This window comes from Coregonus clupeaformis, chromosome 27 (assembly GCF_020615455.1).
Source record: "Coregonus clupeaformis isolate EN_2021a chromosome 27, ASM2061545v1, whole genome shotgun sequence".
NCBI classification, from domain to species: Eukaryota; Metazoa; Chordata; class Actinopteri; order Salmoniformes; family Salmonidae; genus Coregonus; species Coregonus clupeaformis.
Window position 1 is genome coordinate 42,272,861 of NC_059218.1, and position 19,246 is coordinate 42,292,106.

At 46.1% G+C, this 19,246-nt stretch overlaps 1 protein-coding gene across 1 annotated transcript in view; it reads left to right on the plus strand.

The window, feature by feature from the left end:
* The window catches only part of scaf4a (SR-related CTD-associated factor 4a), a 47,960-nt gene that overhangs the window by 21,886 nt on the left and 6,828 nt on the right, over positions 1-19,246 (plus strand). The window contains exons 5-13 of the mRNA XM_041851457.2: positions 620-761; positions 2,777-2,919; positions 3,515-3,796; positions 12,050-12,123; positions 12,240-12,315; positions 13,637-13,807; positions 14,093-14,217; positions 16,321-16,523; positions 18,906-19,006. Coding sequence (XP_041707391.2) covers positions 620-761; positions 2,777-2,919; positions 3,515-3,796; positions 12,050-12,123; positions 12,240-12,315; positions 13,637-13,807; positions 14,093-14,217; positions 16,321-16,523; positions 18,906-19,006 — 1,317 coding nt within the window. The remainder of the gene's footprint in view (positions 1-619; positions 762-2,776; positions 2,920-3,514; positions 3,797-12,049; positions 12,124-12,239; positions 12,316-13,636; positions 13,808-14,092; positions 14,218-16,320; positions 16,524-18,905; positions 19,007-19,246) is intronic.

The window sequence follows — 19,246 nt, forward strand, 5'->3', positions numbered from 1 at the left end:
CTGATAGTGGTGTGGTGTTAATGATGATAGTGGTGTGGTGATGATGCTGATATTGGTGTGGTGGTAATGATGATAGTGGTGTGGTGATGATGCTGATAGTGGTGTGGTGGTAATGATGATAGTGGTGGTGGTGGTGATGATAGTGGTGTGGTGGTGATGATAGTGGTGTGGTGGTGGTGGTGATGATAGTGGTGTGGTGGTGATGATAGTGGTGTGGTGGTAATGCTGATAGTGGTGTGGTGGTAATGATGATAGTGGTGTGGTGGTAATGATGATAGTGGTGTGGTGATGATGCTGATAGTGGTGTGGTGGTGATTCTGATAGTGGTGTGGTGGTAATGATGATAGTGGTGTGGTGGTAATGATGATAGTGGTGTGGTGGTAATGATGATAGTGGTGTGGTGGTAATGATGATAGTGGTGTGGTGGTAATGATGATAGTGGTGTGGTGGTAATGATGATAGTGGTGTGGTGGTGATGATGATAGTGGTGTGATGATGATATTGATTATAATGGTGGTGATACAAGTTTTGATGGATGCTTGTGGATGCTGTACTTTCTCATAACAAATCAGGACATAAGTATATCCTTCTCTCTCTCTCTCTCTCTCTCTCTCTTTAGAGTAAGATAGTGCGTGTGTTGAATCTGTGGCAGAAGAATGGTGTGTTTAAGATGGAGATCATTCAGCCTCTTCTAGATATGGCTACATCTGGATCCAGCAGTGCTGCAGCTGCATACACAGAGATGGACGACCCAGACCCAGGTATCACTGCTGTCTGTCTGTTAGTCCAGACCCAGGTATCACTGCTGTCTGTCTGTTAGTCCAGACCCAGGTACAGTGGGGAGAAAAAGTATTTAGTCAGCCACCAATTGTGCAAGTTCTCCCACTTAAAAAGATGAGAGAGGCCTGTAATTTTCATCATAGGTACACGTCAACTATGACAGACAAATTGAGAACATTTTTTCCAGAAAATCACATTGTAGAATTTGTAATGAATTTATTTGCAAATTATGGTGGAAAATAAGTATTTGGTCACCTATAAACAAGCAAGATTTCTGGCTCTCACAGACCTGTAACTTCTTCTTTAAGAGGCTCCTCTGTCCTCCACTCGTTACCTGTATTAATGGCACCTGTTTGAACTTGTTATCATTATAAAGACACCTGTCCACAACCTCAAACAGTCACACTCCAAACTCCACTATGGCCAAGACCAAAGAGCTGTCAAAGGACACCAGAAACAAAATTGTAGACCTGCACCAGGCTGGGAAGACTGAATCTGCAATAGGTAAGCAGCTTGGTTTGAAGAAATCAACTGTGGGAGCAATTATTAGGAAATGGAAGACATACAAGACCACTGATAATCTCCCTCGATCTGGGGCTCCACGCAAGATCTCACCCCGTGGGGTCAAAATGATCACAAGAACGGTGAGCAAAAATCCCAGAACCACACGGGGGGACCTAGTGAATGACCTGCAGAGAGCTGGGACCAAAGTAACAAAGCCTACCATCAGTAACACACTACGCCGCCAGGGACTCAAATCCTGCAGTGCCAGACGTGTCCCCCTGCTTAAGCCAGTACATGTCCAGGCCCGTCTGAAGTTTGCTACAGTGCATTTGGATGATCCAGAAGAGGATTGGGAGAATGTCATATGGTCAGATGAAACCAAAATAGAACTTTTTGGTAAAAACTCAACTCGTCGTGTTTGGAGGACAAAGAATGCTGAGTTGCATCCAAAGAACACCATACCTACTGTGAAGCATGGGGGGTGAAACATCATGCTTTGGGGCTGTTTTTCTGCAAAGGGACCAGGACGACTGATCCGTGTAAAGGAAAGAATGAATGGGGCCATGTATCGTGAGATTTTGAGTGAAAACCTCCTTCCATCAGCAAGGGCATTGAAGATGAAACGTGGCTGGGTCTTTCAGCAAGAACACCATACCTACTGTGAAGCATGGGGGTGGAAACATCATGCTTTGGGGCTGTTTTTTCTGCAAAGGGACCAGGACGACTGATCCGTGTAAAGGAAAGAATGAATGGGGCCATGTATCGTGAGATTTTGAGTGAAAACCTCCTTCCATCAGCAAGGGCATTGAAGATGAAACGTGGCTGGGTCTTTCAGCAAGACAATGATCCCAAACACACCGCCCGGGCAACGAAGGAGTGGCTTCGTAAGAAGCATTTCAAGGTCCTGGAGTGGCCTAGCCAGTCTCCAGATCTCAACCCCATAGAAAATCTTTGGAGGGAGTTGAAAGTCTGTGTTGCCCAGCGACAGCCCCAAAACATCACTGCTCTAGAGGAGATCTGCATGGAGGAATGGGCCAAAATACCAGCAACAGTGTGTGAAAACCTTGTGAAGACTTACAGAAAACATTTGACCTGTGTCATTGCCAACAAAGGGTATATAACAAAGTATTGAGAAACTTTTGTTATTGACCAAATACTTATTTTCCACCATAATTTGCAAATAAATTCATAAAAAATCCTACAATGTGATTTTCTGGAGAGAAAAAATTCTCATTTTGTCTGTCATAGTTGACGTGTACCTATGATGAAAATTACAGGCCTCTCTCATCTTTTTAAGTGGGAGAACTTGCACAATTGGTGGCTGACTAAATACTTTTTTCCCCCCACTGTATCACTGTTGTCTGTCTGTTAGTCCAGACTCAGGTATCACTGTTGTTTGTGTGTGTGTGTGTGTGTGTGTGTGTGTGTGTGTGTGTGTGTGTGTGTGTGTGTGTGTGTGTGTAACTTATTCTCTTGTACCTCTGTCCTCCAGGTTTTCCCCCATCCCCTTCGCCAGTAAAGGGTCCGGTCACCTCCGTAACGGAAAACTCTGTTGTGGCGCCGGTCCCTCCGGTTCAGAATTCTGGCGCATTCGCTGCTGTCGCTCAGCTCTTCCAGTCCTCAAAGGGACAGCAGGTCAGTGTGTGTCTATGTATCCGGTTTCCCTCAATATGCACTTGATAATTATGAACCTTTTCTTTTTGCTAGTCCCATCTTCAGGCATCCCCAGTGTCCTAACTCAACTCTCTGTCTCTCTGTCTCTCTCTGTCTCTCTCTCTCTCTCTCTGTCTCTCTGTCTCTCTCTGTCTCTCTCTCTGTCTCTCTCTCTGTCTCTCTCTGTCTCTCTCTCTGTCTCTCTGTCTCTCTCTCTCTCTCTCTGTCTCTCTCTGTCTCTCTCTCTCTCTCTCTGTCTCTCTCTGTCTCTCTCTCTGTCTCTCTCTGTCTCTCTCTGTCTCTCTCTGTCTCTCTCTCTGTCTCTCTCTCTGTCTCTCTCTCTGTCTCTCTCTGTCTCTCTCTCTGTCTCTCTGTCTCTCTCTCTCTTTCTCTGTCTCTCTCTGTCTCTCTCTCTCTCTCTCGTCTCTCTCTCTCTCTCTCTCTCTCTCTCTCTCTCTCTCTCTCGTCTCTCTCTCTGTCTCTCTCTCTCTCTCTCTCTCTCTCTCTGTCTCTCTCTGTCTCTCTCTCTGTCTCTCTGTCTCTCTCTCGCGCTTTCTCTCTCTCTCTGTCTCTCCAGCTTCAACAAATGCTCCAGACCTTCCAACAACATCCATTAAAGCCTCAGACCCATCCCTTCCCACCCCCGACTCACAACCACCCCCAGGCTCAACCCCATCCCCAGCCGCATCTCCAGGCTCAACCCCATCCCCAGCCGCATCTCCAGGCTCAACCCCAGCCTCCAGCCAACCTCCACTCCCAGCCCCAGCCCCTCACCCCCGGCCTGGGTACGGCCGCTCAGCGACTCCCCCTCCCCTCCAGCGAGCCCTCCCGGCAGAAAACAGCGTTTGACAAGGTGGCTGTGAGTTCCTCTTCTTATTATCGACCTGTAACCGCAGAGTGGGGTTTCCCTCCTTGTCCCACAGGAGAGACGGGTGTTAGTGACAGGGGGTAAAGGTGGTTTGATGGTGTTTCAAAATGATCGTTGCTATGGGAAATGTCTTGCCTCTAGTAATGGTAGCCAGGGATTTGATAAACAATACAACAACCTATCCTAGATTTAGATTTGAATGAGAAAACCGCAACAGATGTTTAGCCTTTATTTAAGCAGGTAAGTCATTGAGAACACTTTCTCTTTGACAATAACGACCTGACCAACACAAGAGAAAGACACTGTCCAGCAAAGCAGACATTTCTGGAAATCTCAACACATACAGTGCCTTCGGAAAGTATTCAGACCCCTTGACTTTTTCCACATTTTGTTACGTTACAGCCTTATTATTTAAAATTGATTAAATAAATAGCAAATCCTCAGCAATCTACACACAATACCCCATAATGACAAAGCGAAAACAGGTTTGTAGACATTTTTGCAAATGTAAAAAAACAAAACAGGATGCAGTTTCACCATGGCGACGTAAAGACGTGTTCCGAGGGCACTCCACTAAGGGGTTGATACTTTTATGTTTTAACCTTTTATCTATCGAAACGAGAACACACTTCGCATACCTCTAGCAACATTTGGGTGGCATTCTTGGATATGTTTGGAACCGAGAAAACGAGACGAAACGGTAAACAGGAAGACACTGCGAAGACTAGCAACAAGATGGCGGATGCTAACGTTATGGAGATGCTAGTCACCATCCACGCAGAAATGGCTACACTACGCTCTGATTTCATGACCGAACTTCGTTCCTCTGTGTCAAGTCTACGAGCTGTAATTATGACAGAAGTCCAGTCAACTATGGCGACACTACAAAACAACTATCTCTACACAAACCCCCAAAAATAAAGGATATGGAAACGTTGTTGACCGACATTGATAAGCGGCTTACCGAATTGGAGACCAAAAACGACAAGCTTACCTCAGAGAACGTGAAGCTAAAGGTTAGTCTAGATCAGGGCTCTCCAACCCTGTTCCTAGAGAGCTACCGTCCTGTAGGTTTTCACTCCAACCCTCATCTAGCACACCTGATTCTAATAATTAGCTGGTTGAAAAGCTGAATCAGGTTGGTTACAACTGGGGTTTTATTGTTTAATCAACACTGCAAGGGAGTTGGGTTTATTTCAGGAGATTTTTAATTGTACTTTGGGTAAATTGGATAAATCATCAACTGCTCCAGTCTCGAATCATAGAGGCTCAAATGCTCTCAGAATTCATCTGGTTTAGTAGACGTGTGGAGAGAGCTAAATCCTAATGTCAGAGACTGTAATTTCTACTCTAGACCCCATTATTAATATTCTAGATTGGACTTTTTTTTTATCCCCTCTACTTACAGGCATGTTGTCCAATCATGTGCTATTGGTTCTAGAGTCATTTCTGACCATGCCCCAGTATATATAGATATTGAAATTGGCAAAACAATCTCCAAAACGAGATATTGGAGACTTAAAATGTCTCTGCTTAACAATGAAGGATTCTGCTCTGCTCTGTGATAAAATATAAGTTATCACATTACTGGCTCGACAATCAACTCTCTCCTGTCTCAGCTGCAACTATCTGGGATGCTGCTAAAGCAACCAAAAGGGGTTATGTCATTTCCCAAGCCTCTCTGATCAAGAAGCTTAGAATGGAAAATAGGGAAGAATTGCAGGCTGAAGTAAAAGCATTTAGAACTTTTTCATAAACAACAACCAACCCAGGCGAACTGGAATTCACTAGCTTGTGCTAAGGCCAAATTCAATTTAGAGCATACGAAGCATGTAAAAAAAAATATATATATATTTTACCAAGCAAATATATTCTGAGTTCAGTAACTGTCCGAGACGTCTACTTGCACACCAACTTAAAAAATAACAGAATGAAAGATCGATTCATTCTATAAGGATGGCTCCACTTCTATGATCCATTGATTATCAATAATAATAAAAAATACTTGGTCTTTTACCAAATAGGGCTATCCGCTGTACACCAACCCTACCTTGTCACAACACAACTGATTGGCTCAAACGCATTAAGAAGGAAAGAAATTCCACAAATTAACTTTTAACACGGCACACCTGTTAATTGAATGAGCAGGTGTGTCCAAACTTTTGACTGGTACTGTATGTTACTCCAAATCTTAAAGACCTGTTCACTTCAAATGATATGCTTTTGCTCACAAAGATTAAACATGACGGCAGGTAGCTTAGTGGTTAAGAGCGTTGTGCCAGTAACCGAAAGGTCGCTGGTTCTAATCCCCGAGCCGACTAGGTGAAAAATCTGTCGATGTGCCCTTGAGCAAGGCACTTAACCCTAATTGCTCCTGTAAGTCGCTCTGGATAAGAGCGTCTGCTAAATGACTAAAATGTAAAAATAATACACTCAAGGAGGTACTTGCAGATTCCAGACCATATATCACTCTGGTCACCGATTGCCCCTTAATCCAGATTTTCCCGAAGGGTACCAGACCTTCTGACCTTCCGCCTTTATTTACTCAGGACACTCTTATATCGTTCCAACAGACAAAAACTGAGTTTGACTTACCCAACAAATATTTTTTTAAGTACCTACAACTTAGACACTTCATAGAGGGTCAGAAGAAAGTCGATAAACTACGTTTTCAAATGACTGAAGTTGAAAAACCATTTACGAATCCTACTGTTCGGAGAGGTTTAATCTCCGACATGTGTTCTATTTTATTGAACAGAAGTGCCTCATCCTATGATGCGTTGAGAGACATGTTTGGGAGAGAGACATTGGACATGCATTCGGCGAGGAAGAATGGGCTTCTATCATTTACATTACATTTACATTTTACATTTTAGTCATTTAGCAGACGCTCTTATCCAGAGCGACTTACAGGAGCAATTAGGGTTAAGTGCCTTGCTCAGGGGCACATTTACGTCATTTAGCAGACGCTCTTATCCAGAGCGACTCACCAATTGGTGCGTTCACCCTATAGCCAGTGGGATAACCACTTTACAATTTTTTTTTGGGGGGGTAGAATGATTACTTTATCCTATCCCAGGTATTCCTTAAAGAGGTGGGGTTTCAAATGTCTCCGGAAGGTGGTGAGTGACTCCGCTGTCCTGGCGTCGTGAGGGAGCTTGTTCCACCATTGGGGTGCCAGAGCAGCGAACAGTTTTGACTAGGCTGAGCGGGAACTATGCTTCCGCAGAGGAAGGGGAGCCAGCAGGCCAGAGGTGGATGAACGCAATGCCCTCGTTTGGGTGTAGGGACTGATCAGAGCCCGAAGGTACAGAGGTGCCGTTCCCCTCACTGCTCCATAGGCAAGCACCATGGTCTTGTAGCGGATGCGAGCTTCAACTGGAAGCCAGTGGAGTGTGCGGAGGAGGGGGGTGACGTGAGAGAACTTGGGAAGGTTGAACACCAGACGGGCTGCGGCATTCTGGATGAGTTGTAGGGGTTTAATGGCACAGGCAGGGAGGCCAGCCAACAGCGAGTTGCAGTAGTCCAGACGGGAGATGACAAGTGCCTGGATTAGGACCTGTGCCGCTTCCTGTGTAAGGCAGGGTCGTACTCTCCGAATGTTGTAGAGCATGAACCTGCAGGAGCGGGTCACCGCCTTGATGTTGGCGGAGAACGACAGGGTGTTGTCCAGGGTCACGCCTAGGCTCTTTGCACTCTGGGAGGAGGACACAGCGGAGTTGTCAACCGTGATGGCGAGATCATGGAACGGGCAGTCCTTCCCCGGGAGGAAGAGCAGCTCCGTCTTGCCAGGGTTCAGCTTGAGGTGGTGATCCGTCATCCATACTGATATGTCTGCCAGACATGCAGAGATGCGATTCGAAGTCATCCACAGAGAGAGAGGAGGGGGGGGCGGGGGGGGGAGGATTCAGGAGGGAGGAAAATGTGGCAAAGAGCTTCCTAGGGTTAGAGGCAGATGCTTGGAATTTAGTGGTAGAAAGTGGCCTTAGCAGCAGAAACAGATGAAGAAAATGTAGAGAGGAGGGAGTGAAAAGATGCCAGGTCGGCAGGGAGTTTAGTTTTCTTCCATTTCCGCTCCGCTGCCCGGAGCTCTGTTCTGTGAGCTCGCAATGAGTCATCAAGCCACGGAGCTGGAGGGGGGACCGAGCCGGCCGGGAGGATAGGGGACACAGAGAGTCAAAGGATGCAGAAAGGGAGGAGAGGAGGGTTGAGGAGGCAGAATCAGGAGATTGGAGGGAGAAGGATTGAGCAGAGGGAAGAGATGATAGGATGGAAGAGGAGAGAGTAGTGGGAGAGAGAGAGCGAAGGTTGCGGCGGCGCATTACCATCTGTGTAGGGGCAGAGTGAGTAGTGTTGGAGGAGAGCGAGAGAGAAAAGGAAACAAAGTAGTGGTCGGAGACATGGAGGGGAGTTGCAGTGAGATTAGTAGAAGAGCAGCATCTAGTAAAGATGAGGTCAAGCGTATTGCCTGCCTTGTGAGTAGGGGGGACGGTGAGAGGGTGAGGTCAAAAGAGGAGAGAAGTGGAAAGGAGGCAGAGAGAAATGAGTCAAATGTGGACATAGGGAGGTTGAAATCCCCCAAAACTGTGAGGGGTGAGCCATCCTCAGGAAAGGAACTTATCAAGGCGTCAAGCTCATTGATGAACTCTCCAAGGGAACCTGGAGGGCGATAGATGACAAGGGTATTAAGCTTAAATGGGCTAGTGACTGTGACAGCATGGAATTCAAATGAGGAGATAGACAGATGGGTTAGGGGAAAAATTGAGAATGTCCACTTGGGAGAGATGAGGATTCCTGTGCCACCACCCCTCTGACCAGATGCTCTCGGGGTATGCGAGAACACATGGTCAGACGAGGAGAGAGCAGTAGGAGTAGCAGTGTTTTCAGTGGCTATCTGCGAAAGGGTCTACCCAAAATGCACCTCCATAAGCGTACAATAACAACATTTCCAAAAAAAAATTCATAGAACATATTTTATACCTGTCTGCCTTCACAGAATGTTTTCCAATTAATCACATTTATGTTTCAAATGTGAACAGGATACTGGCACCTTCATGCATTTGTTGTTGGTACTGTAGAAGGATCCAGTCTTACTGGATTGATATGCATTTACACATCCAATTTGCTTTTTCACCCAATTAATATTTACACTACTTTGATTGTACAGTTGTGTTCGACCCTGACTCTGAACGTCTGTTCAATACCCTTGTTTACTTAGCCCAAAAAAAATGCATATTGTTATTAAGGTCCACACCTGAAGTACCATCTGCGAGATTGTGGCTTACTCAAGCTTCTGCTATTCTACCCCTAGAGAAACCTACCTTTGATTTACACCAGAAGTCTGATACATTTTGGAAAATCTGGTCTCCATTGTGGTGCTATGTAGAAAAACCTCCCATTGATTCCCCCATGTTATAATTGTGATGTTTGTATATATTTTTCTCGCCATTTTTATGACCTGCCTTTCAGTATAATGTTTTGCTGTATCCTTATTCCTTTTATGGGACTCAGTCTGTGTGGTGGTCTTTGCGGTCAGTCTGTGTGGTGGTCTTTGTAGTCAGTCTGTGTGGTGGTCTTTGCAGTCAGTCTGTGTGGTGGTCTTTGTAGTCAGTCTGTGTGGTGGTCTTTGCAGTCAGTCTGTGTGGTGGTCTTTGCAGTCAGTCTGTGTGGTGGTCTTTGCGGTCAGTCAGTCTGTGGTGGTCTTTGTAGTCAGTCAGTCTGTGGTGGTCTTTGTAGTCAGTCTGTGTGGTGGTCTTTGCAGTCAGTCTGTGTGGTGGTTTTTGCAGTCAGTCTGTGTGGTGGTCTTTGTGGTCAGTCTGTGTGGTGGTCTTTATAGTCAGTCTGTGTGGTGGTCTTTGTAGTCAGTCTGTGTGGTGGTCTTTGTAGTCAGTCAGTCTGTGGTGGTCTTTGTAGTCAGTCTGTGTGGTGGTTTTTGCAGTCAGTCTGTGTGGTGGTTTTTGCAGTCAGTCTGTGTGGTGGTTTTTGCAGTCAGTCTGTGTGGTGGTCTTTGTAGTCAGTCTGTGTGGTGGTCTTTGCGGTCAGTCAGTCTGTGGTGGTCTTTGTAGTCAGTCAGTCTGTGGTGGTCTTTGTAGTCAGTCTGTGTGGTGGTTTTTGTAGTCAGTCTGTGTGGTGGTCTTTGCGGTCAGTCAGTCTGTGGTGGTCTTTGTAGTCAGTCAGTCTGTGGTGGTCTTTGTAGTCAGTCTGTGTGGTGGTCTTTGTAGTCAGTCTGTGTGGTGGTCTTTGTAGTCAGTCTGTGTGGTGGTCTTTGTAGTCAGTCTGTGTGGTGGTCTTTGTAGTCAGTCTGTGTGGTGGTTTTTGCAGTCAGTCTGTGTGGTGGTCTTTGTAGTCAGTCTGTGTGGTGGTCTTTGTAGTCAGTCTGTGTGGTGGTTTTTGCAGTCAGTCTGTGTGGTGGTCTTTGTAGTCAGTCTGTGTGGTGGTCTTTGCAGTCAGTCTGTGTGGTGGTCTTTGTAGTCAGTCTGTGTGGTGGTCTTTGCAGTCAGTCTGTGTGGTGGTCTTTGTAGTCAGTCTGTGTGGTGGTCTTTGCAGTCAGTCTGTGTGGTGGTCTTTGCGGTCAGTCTGTGTGGTGGTCTTTGTGGTCAGTCTGTGTGTGGTCTTTGTAGTCAGTCTGTGTGGTGGTCTTTGTAGTCAGTCTGTGTGGTGGTCTTTGTTTGGTTGTCTATGTAACCCCTGTTTAAAGAAAATAAAATTCTGATAAAAAGATAATTACAAAAAATCTATAAATAACAGAAATACCTTATTTACATAAGTATTCAGACCTTTTGCGATGAGACTCGAAATTGAGCTCAGGTGCATCCTGTTCCATTGATCATCTTTGAGATGTTTCTACAACTTGATTGGAGTCCACCTGTGGTAAATTCAATTGATTGGACATGATTTGGAAAGGCACACACCTGTCTATATAAAGGTCCCACAGTTGACAGTGCATGTCAGAGCAAAAACCAAGCCATGAGTTCGAAGGAATTGTCCGTAGAGCTCTGAGACAGGATTGTGTCGAGGCACAGATCTGGGGAAGGTTGCCAAAAAATGTCTGCAGCATTGAAGGTCCCTAAGAACACAGTGGCCTCCATCATTCTTAAATGGAATAAGTTTGGAACCACCAAGACTCTTCCTAGAGCTGGCCGCCCGGCCAAACTGAGCAATCGGGGGAGAAGGGCCTTGGTCAGGCAGGTGACCAATAACCCGATGGTCACTCTGACAGAGCTCCAGAGTTCCTCTGTGGAGATGGGAGAACCTTCCAGAAGGACAACCATCTCTGCAGCATTCCACCAATCAGGCCTTTATGGTAGAGTGGCCAGACGGAAGCCAATCCTCAGTAAAAGGCACATGACAGCCCGTTTGCCAAAAGGCACCTAAAGACTCTCAGACCATGAGAACCAAGATTGAACTCTTTGGCCTGAATGCCAAGCGTCACATCTGGAGGAAACATGGCCCCATCCCTATGGTGAAGCATGGTGGTGGCAGCATCATGCTGTGGGGATGTTTTTCAGCGGCAGGGACTGGGAGACTAGTCAGGATCGAGGGAAGTTGAACGGAGCAAAGTACAGAGAGATCCTTGATGAAAACCTGCTCTAGAGCGCTCAGGACCTCAGACTGGGGCGAAGGTTCACCTTCCAACAGGACAACGACCCTAAGCACACAGCCAAGACAATGCAGGAGTGGCTTCGGGGCAAGTCTCTGAATGTCCTTGAGTTGCCCAGCCAGAGCCCAGACTTGAACCCGATCGAACATCTCTGGAGAGACCTGAAAATTAGCTGTGCAGCGACGCTCCCCATCCAACTTGACAGAGCTTGAGAGGATCTGCAGAGAAGAATGGGAGAAACTCCCCAAATACAGGTGTGCCAAGCTTTTAGCGTCATACCCAAGAAGACTCGAGGCTGTAATTGCTGCCAAAGGTGCTTCAACAAAATGCTGAGTAAACGGTCTCAACACTTATGTAAATGTGATATTTCAGTATTGTATTTTTAATAAATTAGCAAAAATGTATACAAACTTGTTTTTGCTTTGACATTATGGGGTATTGTGTGTAGATTGATGAGAAGAAAAAAACAATTGAATCAATTTTAGAATAAGGCTGTAACTTAACAAAATGTGGAAAAGGTCAATGGGTCTGAATACTTTCCGAAGGCACTGTATAAACAATTGGAAAAAGACGTTCACAACAGGCAGGGTTGGAAATGGAAAAACTGTGTGTGAGTTGAACCTCGTCTCCTCTCTCTTGTCTAGACGCTATTGGACCGTTTTGACTATGATGATGAGCCTGAGGGAGCCGACGAATCAAAGAAGGACGAGACATCTTTGTAAGACCCTCCTCCTCCTCATACATACAATGTGTGTGTGCGTGCGTGCGCATGTGTGTGTGTTGTGCATCTGTATGTTAACTGTGTGTGTGCGTGTGCGTGTTTCATTCTGACAGTACCCAGCAGCCTCCAGGTTTCCCCCAGCACTTTCAACAACACATGATGGGCGTGGCCCAAGACCCCACACACCAGGTAATATACACGATGGGCGTGGCCCAAGACCCCACACACCAGGTAATATACACGATGGGCGTGGCCCAAGACCCCACACACCAGGTAATATACATGATGGGCGTGGCCCAAGACCCCACACACCAGGTAAAATACATGATGGGCGTGGGCCAAGACCCCACACACCAGGTAATATACACGATGGGCGTGGCCCAAGACCCCACACACCAGGTAATATACATGATGGGCGTGGCCCAAGACCCCACACACCAGGTAAAATACATAATGGGCGTGGCCCAAGACCCCACACACCAGGTAATATACATGATGGGCGTGGCCCAAGACCCCACACACCAGGTAAAATACATAATGGGCGTGGCCCAAGACCCCACACACCAGGTAAAATACATAATGGGCGTGGCCCAAGACCCCACACACCAGGTAATATACATGATGGGCGTGGCCCAAGACCCCACACACCAGGTAAAATACATAATGGGCGTGGCCCAAGACCCCACACACCAGGTAATATACATGATGGGCGTGGCCCAAGACCCCACACACCAGGTAAAATACATGATGGGCGTGGCCCAAGACCCCACACACCAGGTAATATACACGATGGGCGTGGCCCAAGACCCCACACACCAGGTAATATACATGATGGGCGTGGCCCAAGACCCCACACACCAGGTAAAATACATGATGGGCGTGGCCCAAGACCCCACACACCAGGTAAAATACATAATGGGCGTGGCCCAAGACCCCACACACCAGGTAATATACATGATGGGCGTGGCCCAAGACCCCACACACCAGGTAATATACATGATGGGCGTGGCCCAAGACCCCACACACCAGGTAATATACATGATGGGCGTGGCCCAAGACCCCACACACCAGGTAAAATACATAATGGGCGTGGCCCAAGACCCCACACACCAGGTAATATACATGATGGGCGTGGCCCAAGACCCCACACACCAGGTAAAATACATAATGGGCGTGGCCCAAGACCCCACACACCAGGTAATATACATGATGGGCGTGGCCCAAGACCCCACACACCAGGTAAAATACATAATGGGCGTGGCCCAAGACCCCACACACCAGGTAATATACATAATGGGCGTGGCCCAAGACCCCACACACCAGGTAATATACACGATGGGCGTGGCCCAAGACCCCACACACCAGGTAATATACATGACTGGCGTGGCCCAAGACCCCACACACCAGGTAATATACATAATGGGCGTGGCCCAAGACCCCACACACCAGGTAATATACATGATGGGCGTGGCCTTGTATTACACCGCCCCCTCTTCCTCCCTCTCTACAGATATCTCTCCCTCCAAACGGCCAGCTCCAGGGTTATGGCTTGCTGCCGGGCCAGGCCTACCCAGGAATGGTGCGTCCTCCTGGACAGGTCCACCCAGGCCAGCCCCTCCCTGGCACAGGACCTCCAGGCTTCCCTGGGGGATACCCTCAACACGCGGGCCAGCAAGAACAGGTCAGATTAATACATTTAATAGATTCTAATTAGGTTCGGTAGATTTTTATCAGGCGTGAATGGTTAAAACATGAAAATAATCGTCCTGCCCTTAATTTAGTATACACGGACCAATCTAATGGTCATATGGATTTGGAATATTAAATTACCCAGTTAAGGTGTATCACTTCCCAGAGCTCATCATGCATCGCAAGTGTTCTTCGTGTTCTGCATGCAACGATGTAATTGTACTAACATAGTTACTAACTTATTGATGTTGTAAATGTTATGGTTTCTGCTTGTCAGGATATGAATATGGACCTGGACCCCCCCTCGATGAAGGAGGGAAGACACCGACCAGACTTGGACCCCCCCTCCACGAAGGAGGGAAGACACCGACCAGACGGCAGGAAGTCACCATCAGGATCCAGGTGAGTGCTGGTCGGGTGGCCATTCCCTATTGGTTAACGGCTAAAGACAGCGTTCAAATGGCCAGTTCCTATTGGTTAACGGCTAAAGACAGCGTTCAAATGGCCAGTTCCTATCAGGGCCTGAAATTAACTTTTTGGTTAATTAAGCAGCCAAAATATATTTTTGCCATAATTACACCAAAAATAAACAATAAATGGAATAAGCATGCTTTGTGGTGTTCCTAAAAACAAGAAATGTATTGCTAGTAAGTATTAATGTGGTATATGGCTCATTGAGTCTTTTAACCAAATGTATGTTAAAAAGAATCAACTAAGTAAGTGGCTGCCCTGCCACAAAGTGCTGAGTTATCACGGCATATTTATTATTATAGTTCAGGGCTCTGTGCCGACGTGGATAACAAGGAGAAGGCTACATGATGTGCTGCTCAGTAAACATGTAGAAGCACACAAATAAATGTAGGAGAACAATTTTTAAAGTATTTGAGTGTTTTTAATGATAAGAAATGACTGAAATGTTTTTGGAGTGTTCCATGCTCAATCGAGCGCAATGTACCCTAACATTTTTTTAAAAAGTCATTCGGTGTGACAAAAATGTACAGCTTTTTTTTTGGGGGGGGGGTAGATCAGCTTTAATATTGCAGATAGATTGTAACTTCCATCAATGTAATTGTCTGCATCACTTCCAATCCCCCATGTTTATATATATATATACACATACATACACATACATACAGTGGGGAGAACAAGTATTTGATCCACTGCCGATTTTGCAGGTTTTCCTACTTACAACGCATGTAGAGGTCTGTAATTTTTATCATAGGTACACTTCAACTGTGAGAGACGGAATCTAAAACAAAAATCCAGAAAATCACATTGTATGATTTTTAAGTAATTCATTAGCATTTTATTGCATGACATAAGTATTTGATACATCAGAAAAGCAGAACTTAATATTTGGTAGAGAAACCTTTGTTTGCAATTACAGAGATCATACGTTTCCTGTAGGTCTTGACCAGGTTTGCACACACTGCAGCAGGGATTTTGGCCCACTCCTCCATACAGACCTTCTCCAGATCCTTCAGGTTTCGGGGCTGTCGCTGGGCAATACGGACTTTCAGCTTCCTCCAAAGATTTTCTATTGGGTTCAGGTCTGGAGACTGGCTAGGCCACTCCAGGACCTTGAGATGCTTCTTACGGAGCCACTCCTTAGTTGCCCTGGCTGTGTGTTTCGGGTCGTTGTCATGCTGGAAGACCCAGCCACGACCCATCTTCAATGCACTTACTGAGGAAAGGAGGTTGTTGGCCAAGATCTCGCGATACATGGCCCCATCCATCCATCTTCCCACTGTACATACATACATACATACACATACATATCCTTTAAAAAATATATATATATATTCCCCTTTATTACTTTCCAACCCCGCCACCCTTTCCCCACTTGGAGTAAACTAATGAACAACAACGCCTAGGCCTCTACTTCCAGCCCATACCCACTATCTACATTTTATGGACACAGTCAATTTTACAGTAATTACATTGAAAAACAACCTAGCATGTGACCAAAACCATGCCAAGAAACACAAGGACAAAGTCACACTTTAGAAGTCTTTCTTGACAATTTGACCAACTTCTACATGGGGCCTTTGGATTGAAATAAACTCTTCCCAAATGCTCTGTGTAACCACCCGCCAACGTGGGTGGTGAAATGACTAAATCTAATGCGGGTGTTAATTTCCCACCCTGGTTCCTATTGGTTAATGTTCAAATGGCCAGTTCCAATTGGTTAAGAGCCTTGATCAGCCTTGATCACATGAAATTGTGTAATTCCGAACTTTATCCAACGCAACGTTATATTCCATGTTGTGCGACTCAATCACAATTCCTGGGCCACATTTTAAAGCCCTGCCTACCCAAACTCGTGCTTTGTTAGGATAAAAATTGTTTTTCCCTTTCAAAATGTCCAAGAGAAGCTAACATCCTCTCCAGTCCTTGTGCCGTTGCCTAGCGTACGTAGCTACAAGGTCTGGGATCTCTCTGGGATTTCCGAGGCTAGCCGAGCGGTAACATACCGGTATCTGATTTGTGTCTGTCTCTCTCTAGGTCTCCTAAGAGGAGGCGGTCAAGGTCCAACTCTAGAACACAGCGGTCCAGAAACAGACGCTCTCGCTCACGGTCCCGTGACCGCCGCCGACACTCCCCACGATCACGCTCCCTGGAACGCAGGGAGAGGGAGAGGGAGAAGGAGAAGGAGAGGGACAGACGTCAGAAAGGACTGCCGCAGCCCAAGGCTGACACGCTGAGCGGTGAGACAACTCTTTCTCTCACCATCTTTCTCTCCTCTCTTCCCTCCTTTCTCTCTCTTTTCTCCTTTTATTACCATCTACCTCTGTTTGCTCTTTTGGTTCCATTTCCACTACATACACTACCAGTCAAAAGTTTGGACACATCTACTCATTCAAAGGTTTTTCTTTATTTTTACAAAAAAAAATTTTACATTGTAGAATAATAGTGAAGACATCAAAACAATGAAATAACACATATGGAATCATATAGTAACCAAAAAAGTGTTAAACAAATCAAAATATATTTTATTTGAGATTCTTCAAATAGCCACCCTTTGCCTTGATGACAGCTTTGCACACTCTTGGCATTCTCTCAACCAGCGTCATGAGGTAGTCATCTGGAATGCATTTCAATTAACAGGTGTGCCGCCTTCAAAGTTAATTTGTGGAATTACTTTCCTTCTTAATGCGTTTGAGCCAATCAGTTGTGTTGTGACAAGGTAGGGGTGGTATACAGAAGATAGCCCTATTTGGTAAAAGACCACGTCCATATTATGGCAAGAACAGCTCAAATAAGCAAAGAGAAACGACAGTCCATCATTACTTTAAGACATGAAGGTCAGTCAATACGGAAAATGTCAAGAACTTTGAAAGTTTCTTCGAGTGCTGTCGCAAAAACCATCAAGCGCTATGATGAAACTGGTTCTCATGAAGACCGCCACAGGAATGGAAGACCCAGAGTTACCTCTGCTGCAGAGGATAAGTTCATTAGAGTTACCAGCCTCAGAAATTGCAGCCCAAATAAATGCTTCACAGAGTTCAAGTAACAGACACATCTCAACATCAACTGTTCAGAGGAGACTGTGTGAATCAGGCCTTCATGGTCGAATTGCTGCAAAGAAACCACTACTAAAGGACACCAATAAGAAGAAGAGACTTGCTTGTGCCAAGAAACATGAGCAATGGACATTAGACCGGTGGAAATTTGTCCTTTGGTCTGGAGTCCAAATTGGAGATTTTTGGTTCCAACCACTGTGTCTTTGTGAAACGCTGTGTGGGAGAATGGATTATCTCCGCATGTGTATTTCCCACCGTAAAGCATGGAGGAGGAGGTGTTATGGTGCAGGGGTGCTTTGCTGGTGACACTGTCTGTGATTTATTTAGAATTCAAGGCACACTTAACCAGCATGGCTACCACAGCATTCTGCAGCGATACGTCATCCCATCTGGTTTGGGCTTAGTGGGACTATCATTTGCTTTTCAACAGGACAATGACCCAACACACCTCCAGGCTGTGTAAGGGTTGTTTTACCAAGACTGAGAGTGATACACAAAATAGTCCAAATTAGTGAAGTGAAATGAGGGCATTAAGGAGGGCAAGGCAAGGAGGGCATTAATCAGAGAGGCAACAAAGAGACCAAAGATAACCCTGAAGGAGCTGCAAAGCTCCACAGCGGAGATTGGAGTATCTGTCCATAGGACCACTTTAAGCCGTACACTCCACAGAGCTGGGCTTTACGGAAGAGTGGCCAGAAAAAAGCCATTGCTTAAAGAAAAAAATAAGCAAACACGTTTGGTGTTCGCCAAAAGCCATGTGGGAGACTCCCCAAAAATATGGAAGAAGGTACTCTGGTCAGATGAGACTAAAATTGAGCTTTTTGGCCATCAAGGAAAACGCTATGTCTGGCGCAAACCCAACACATCTCATCACCCTGAGAACACCATCCCCACAGTGAAACATGGTGGTGGCAGCATCATGCTGTGGGGATGTTTTTCATCGGCAGGGACTGGGAAACTGGTCAGAATTGAATGAATCATGGATGGCGCTAAATACAGGGAAATTCTTGAGGGAAACTTGTTTCAGTCTTCCAGAGAGGCTGGGATGGAGGTTCACCTTCCAGCTGGACAATGACCCTAAGCATACTGCTAAATCAACACTTGAGTGGTTTAAGGGGAAACATTTAAATGTCTTGGAATGGCCTAGTCAAAGCCCAGACCTCAATCCAATTGAGAATCTGTGGTATGACTTAAAGATTGCTGTACACCAGCGGAACCCATCCAACTTGAAGGAGCGGGAGCAGTTTTGCCTTGAAGAATGGGAAAAAATCCCAGTGGCTAGATGTGCCAAGCTTAGAGAGACATACCCCAAGAGACTTGCAGCTGTAATTGCTGCAAAAGGTGGCTCTACAAAGTATTGACTTTGGGGGGATGAATAGTAAGAATAAATAAAAATGTTACTATTTGGTTCCATTTCCCTTTCAAATGTGAATCACTGTCACTTAATCTGTCATTATTTTCCTCCCCCCGTCTCTCCTCCCGTCTCTCCTCCCGTCTCTGCCCCCGTCTCTCCTCCCGTCTCTCCTCCCGTCTCTCCTCCCGTCTCTCCCCGTCTCCCTCCTCCAGTGTGCAGTACCACTCTGTGGGTGGGTCAGTTGGACAAGAGAACACAGCAGCAGGACGTTGCCTGTCTACTGGAGGAGTTTGGACAGATAGACTCCATCAACGTAAGTTTAATGTGTGTGTATTTAAACCACACAATGACTCTTTAGGTTGCTCTTAAATAGTGGCTTCTACCAATTTAGAAGCTCTGATTTCTTGTGCCAATATCTTCCAATTCACCTGGTAATCTTCTTCCCCCCCTCTCCTCTCTCCCCTCTCCCCCTCTCCTCTCTCCCCCCTCTCCTCTCCCTCTCCCCCCTCCCCCTCTCCCTCTCCCTCCCCCTCTCTCTCCTCTCCCCCCTCCC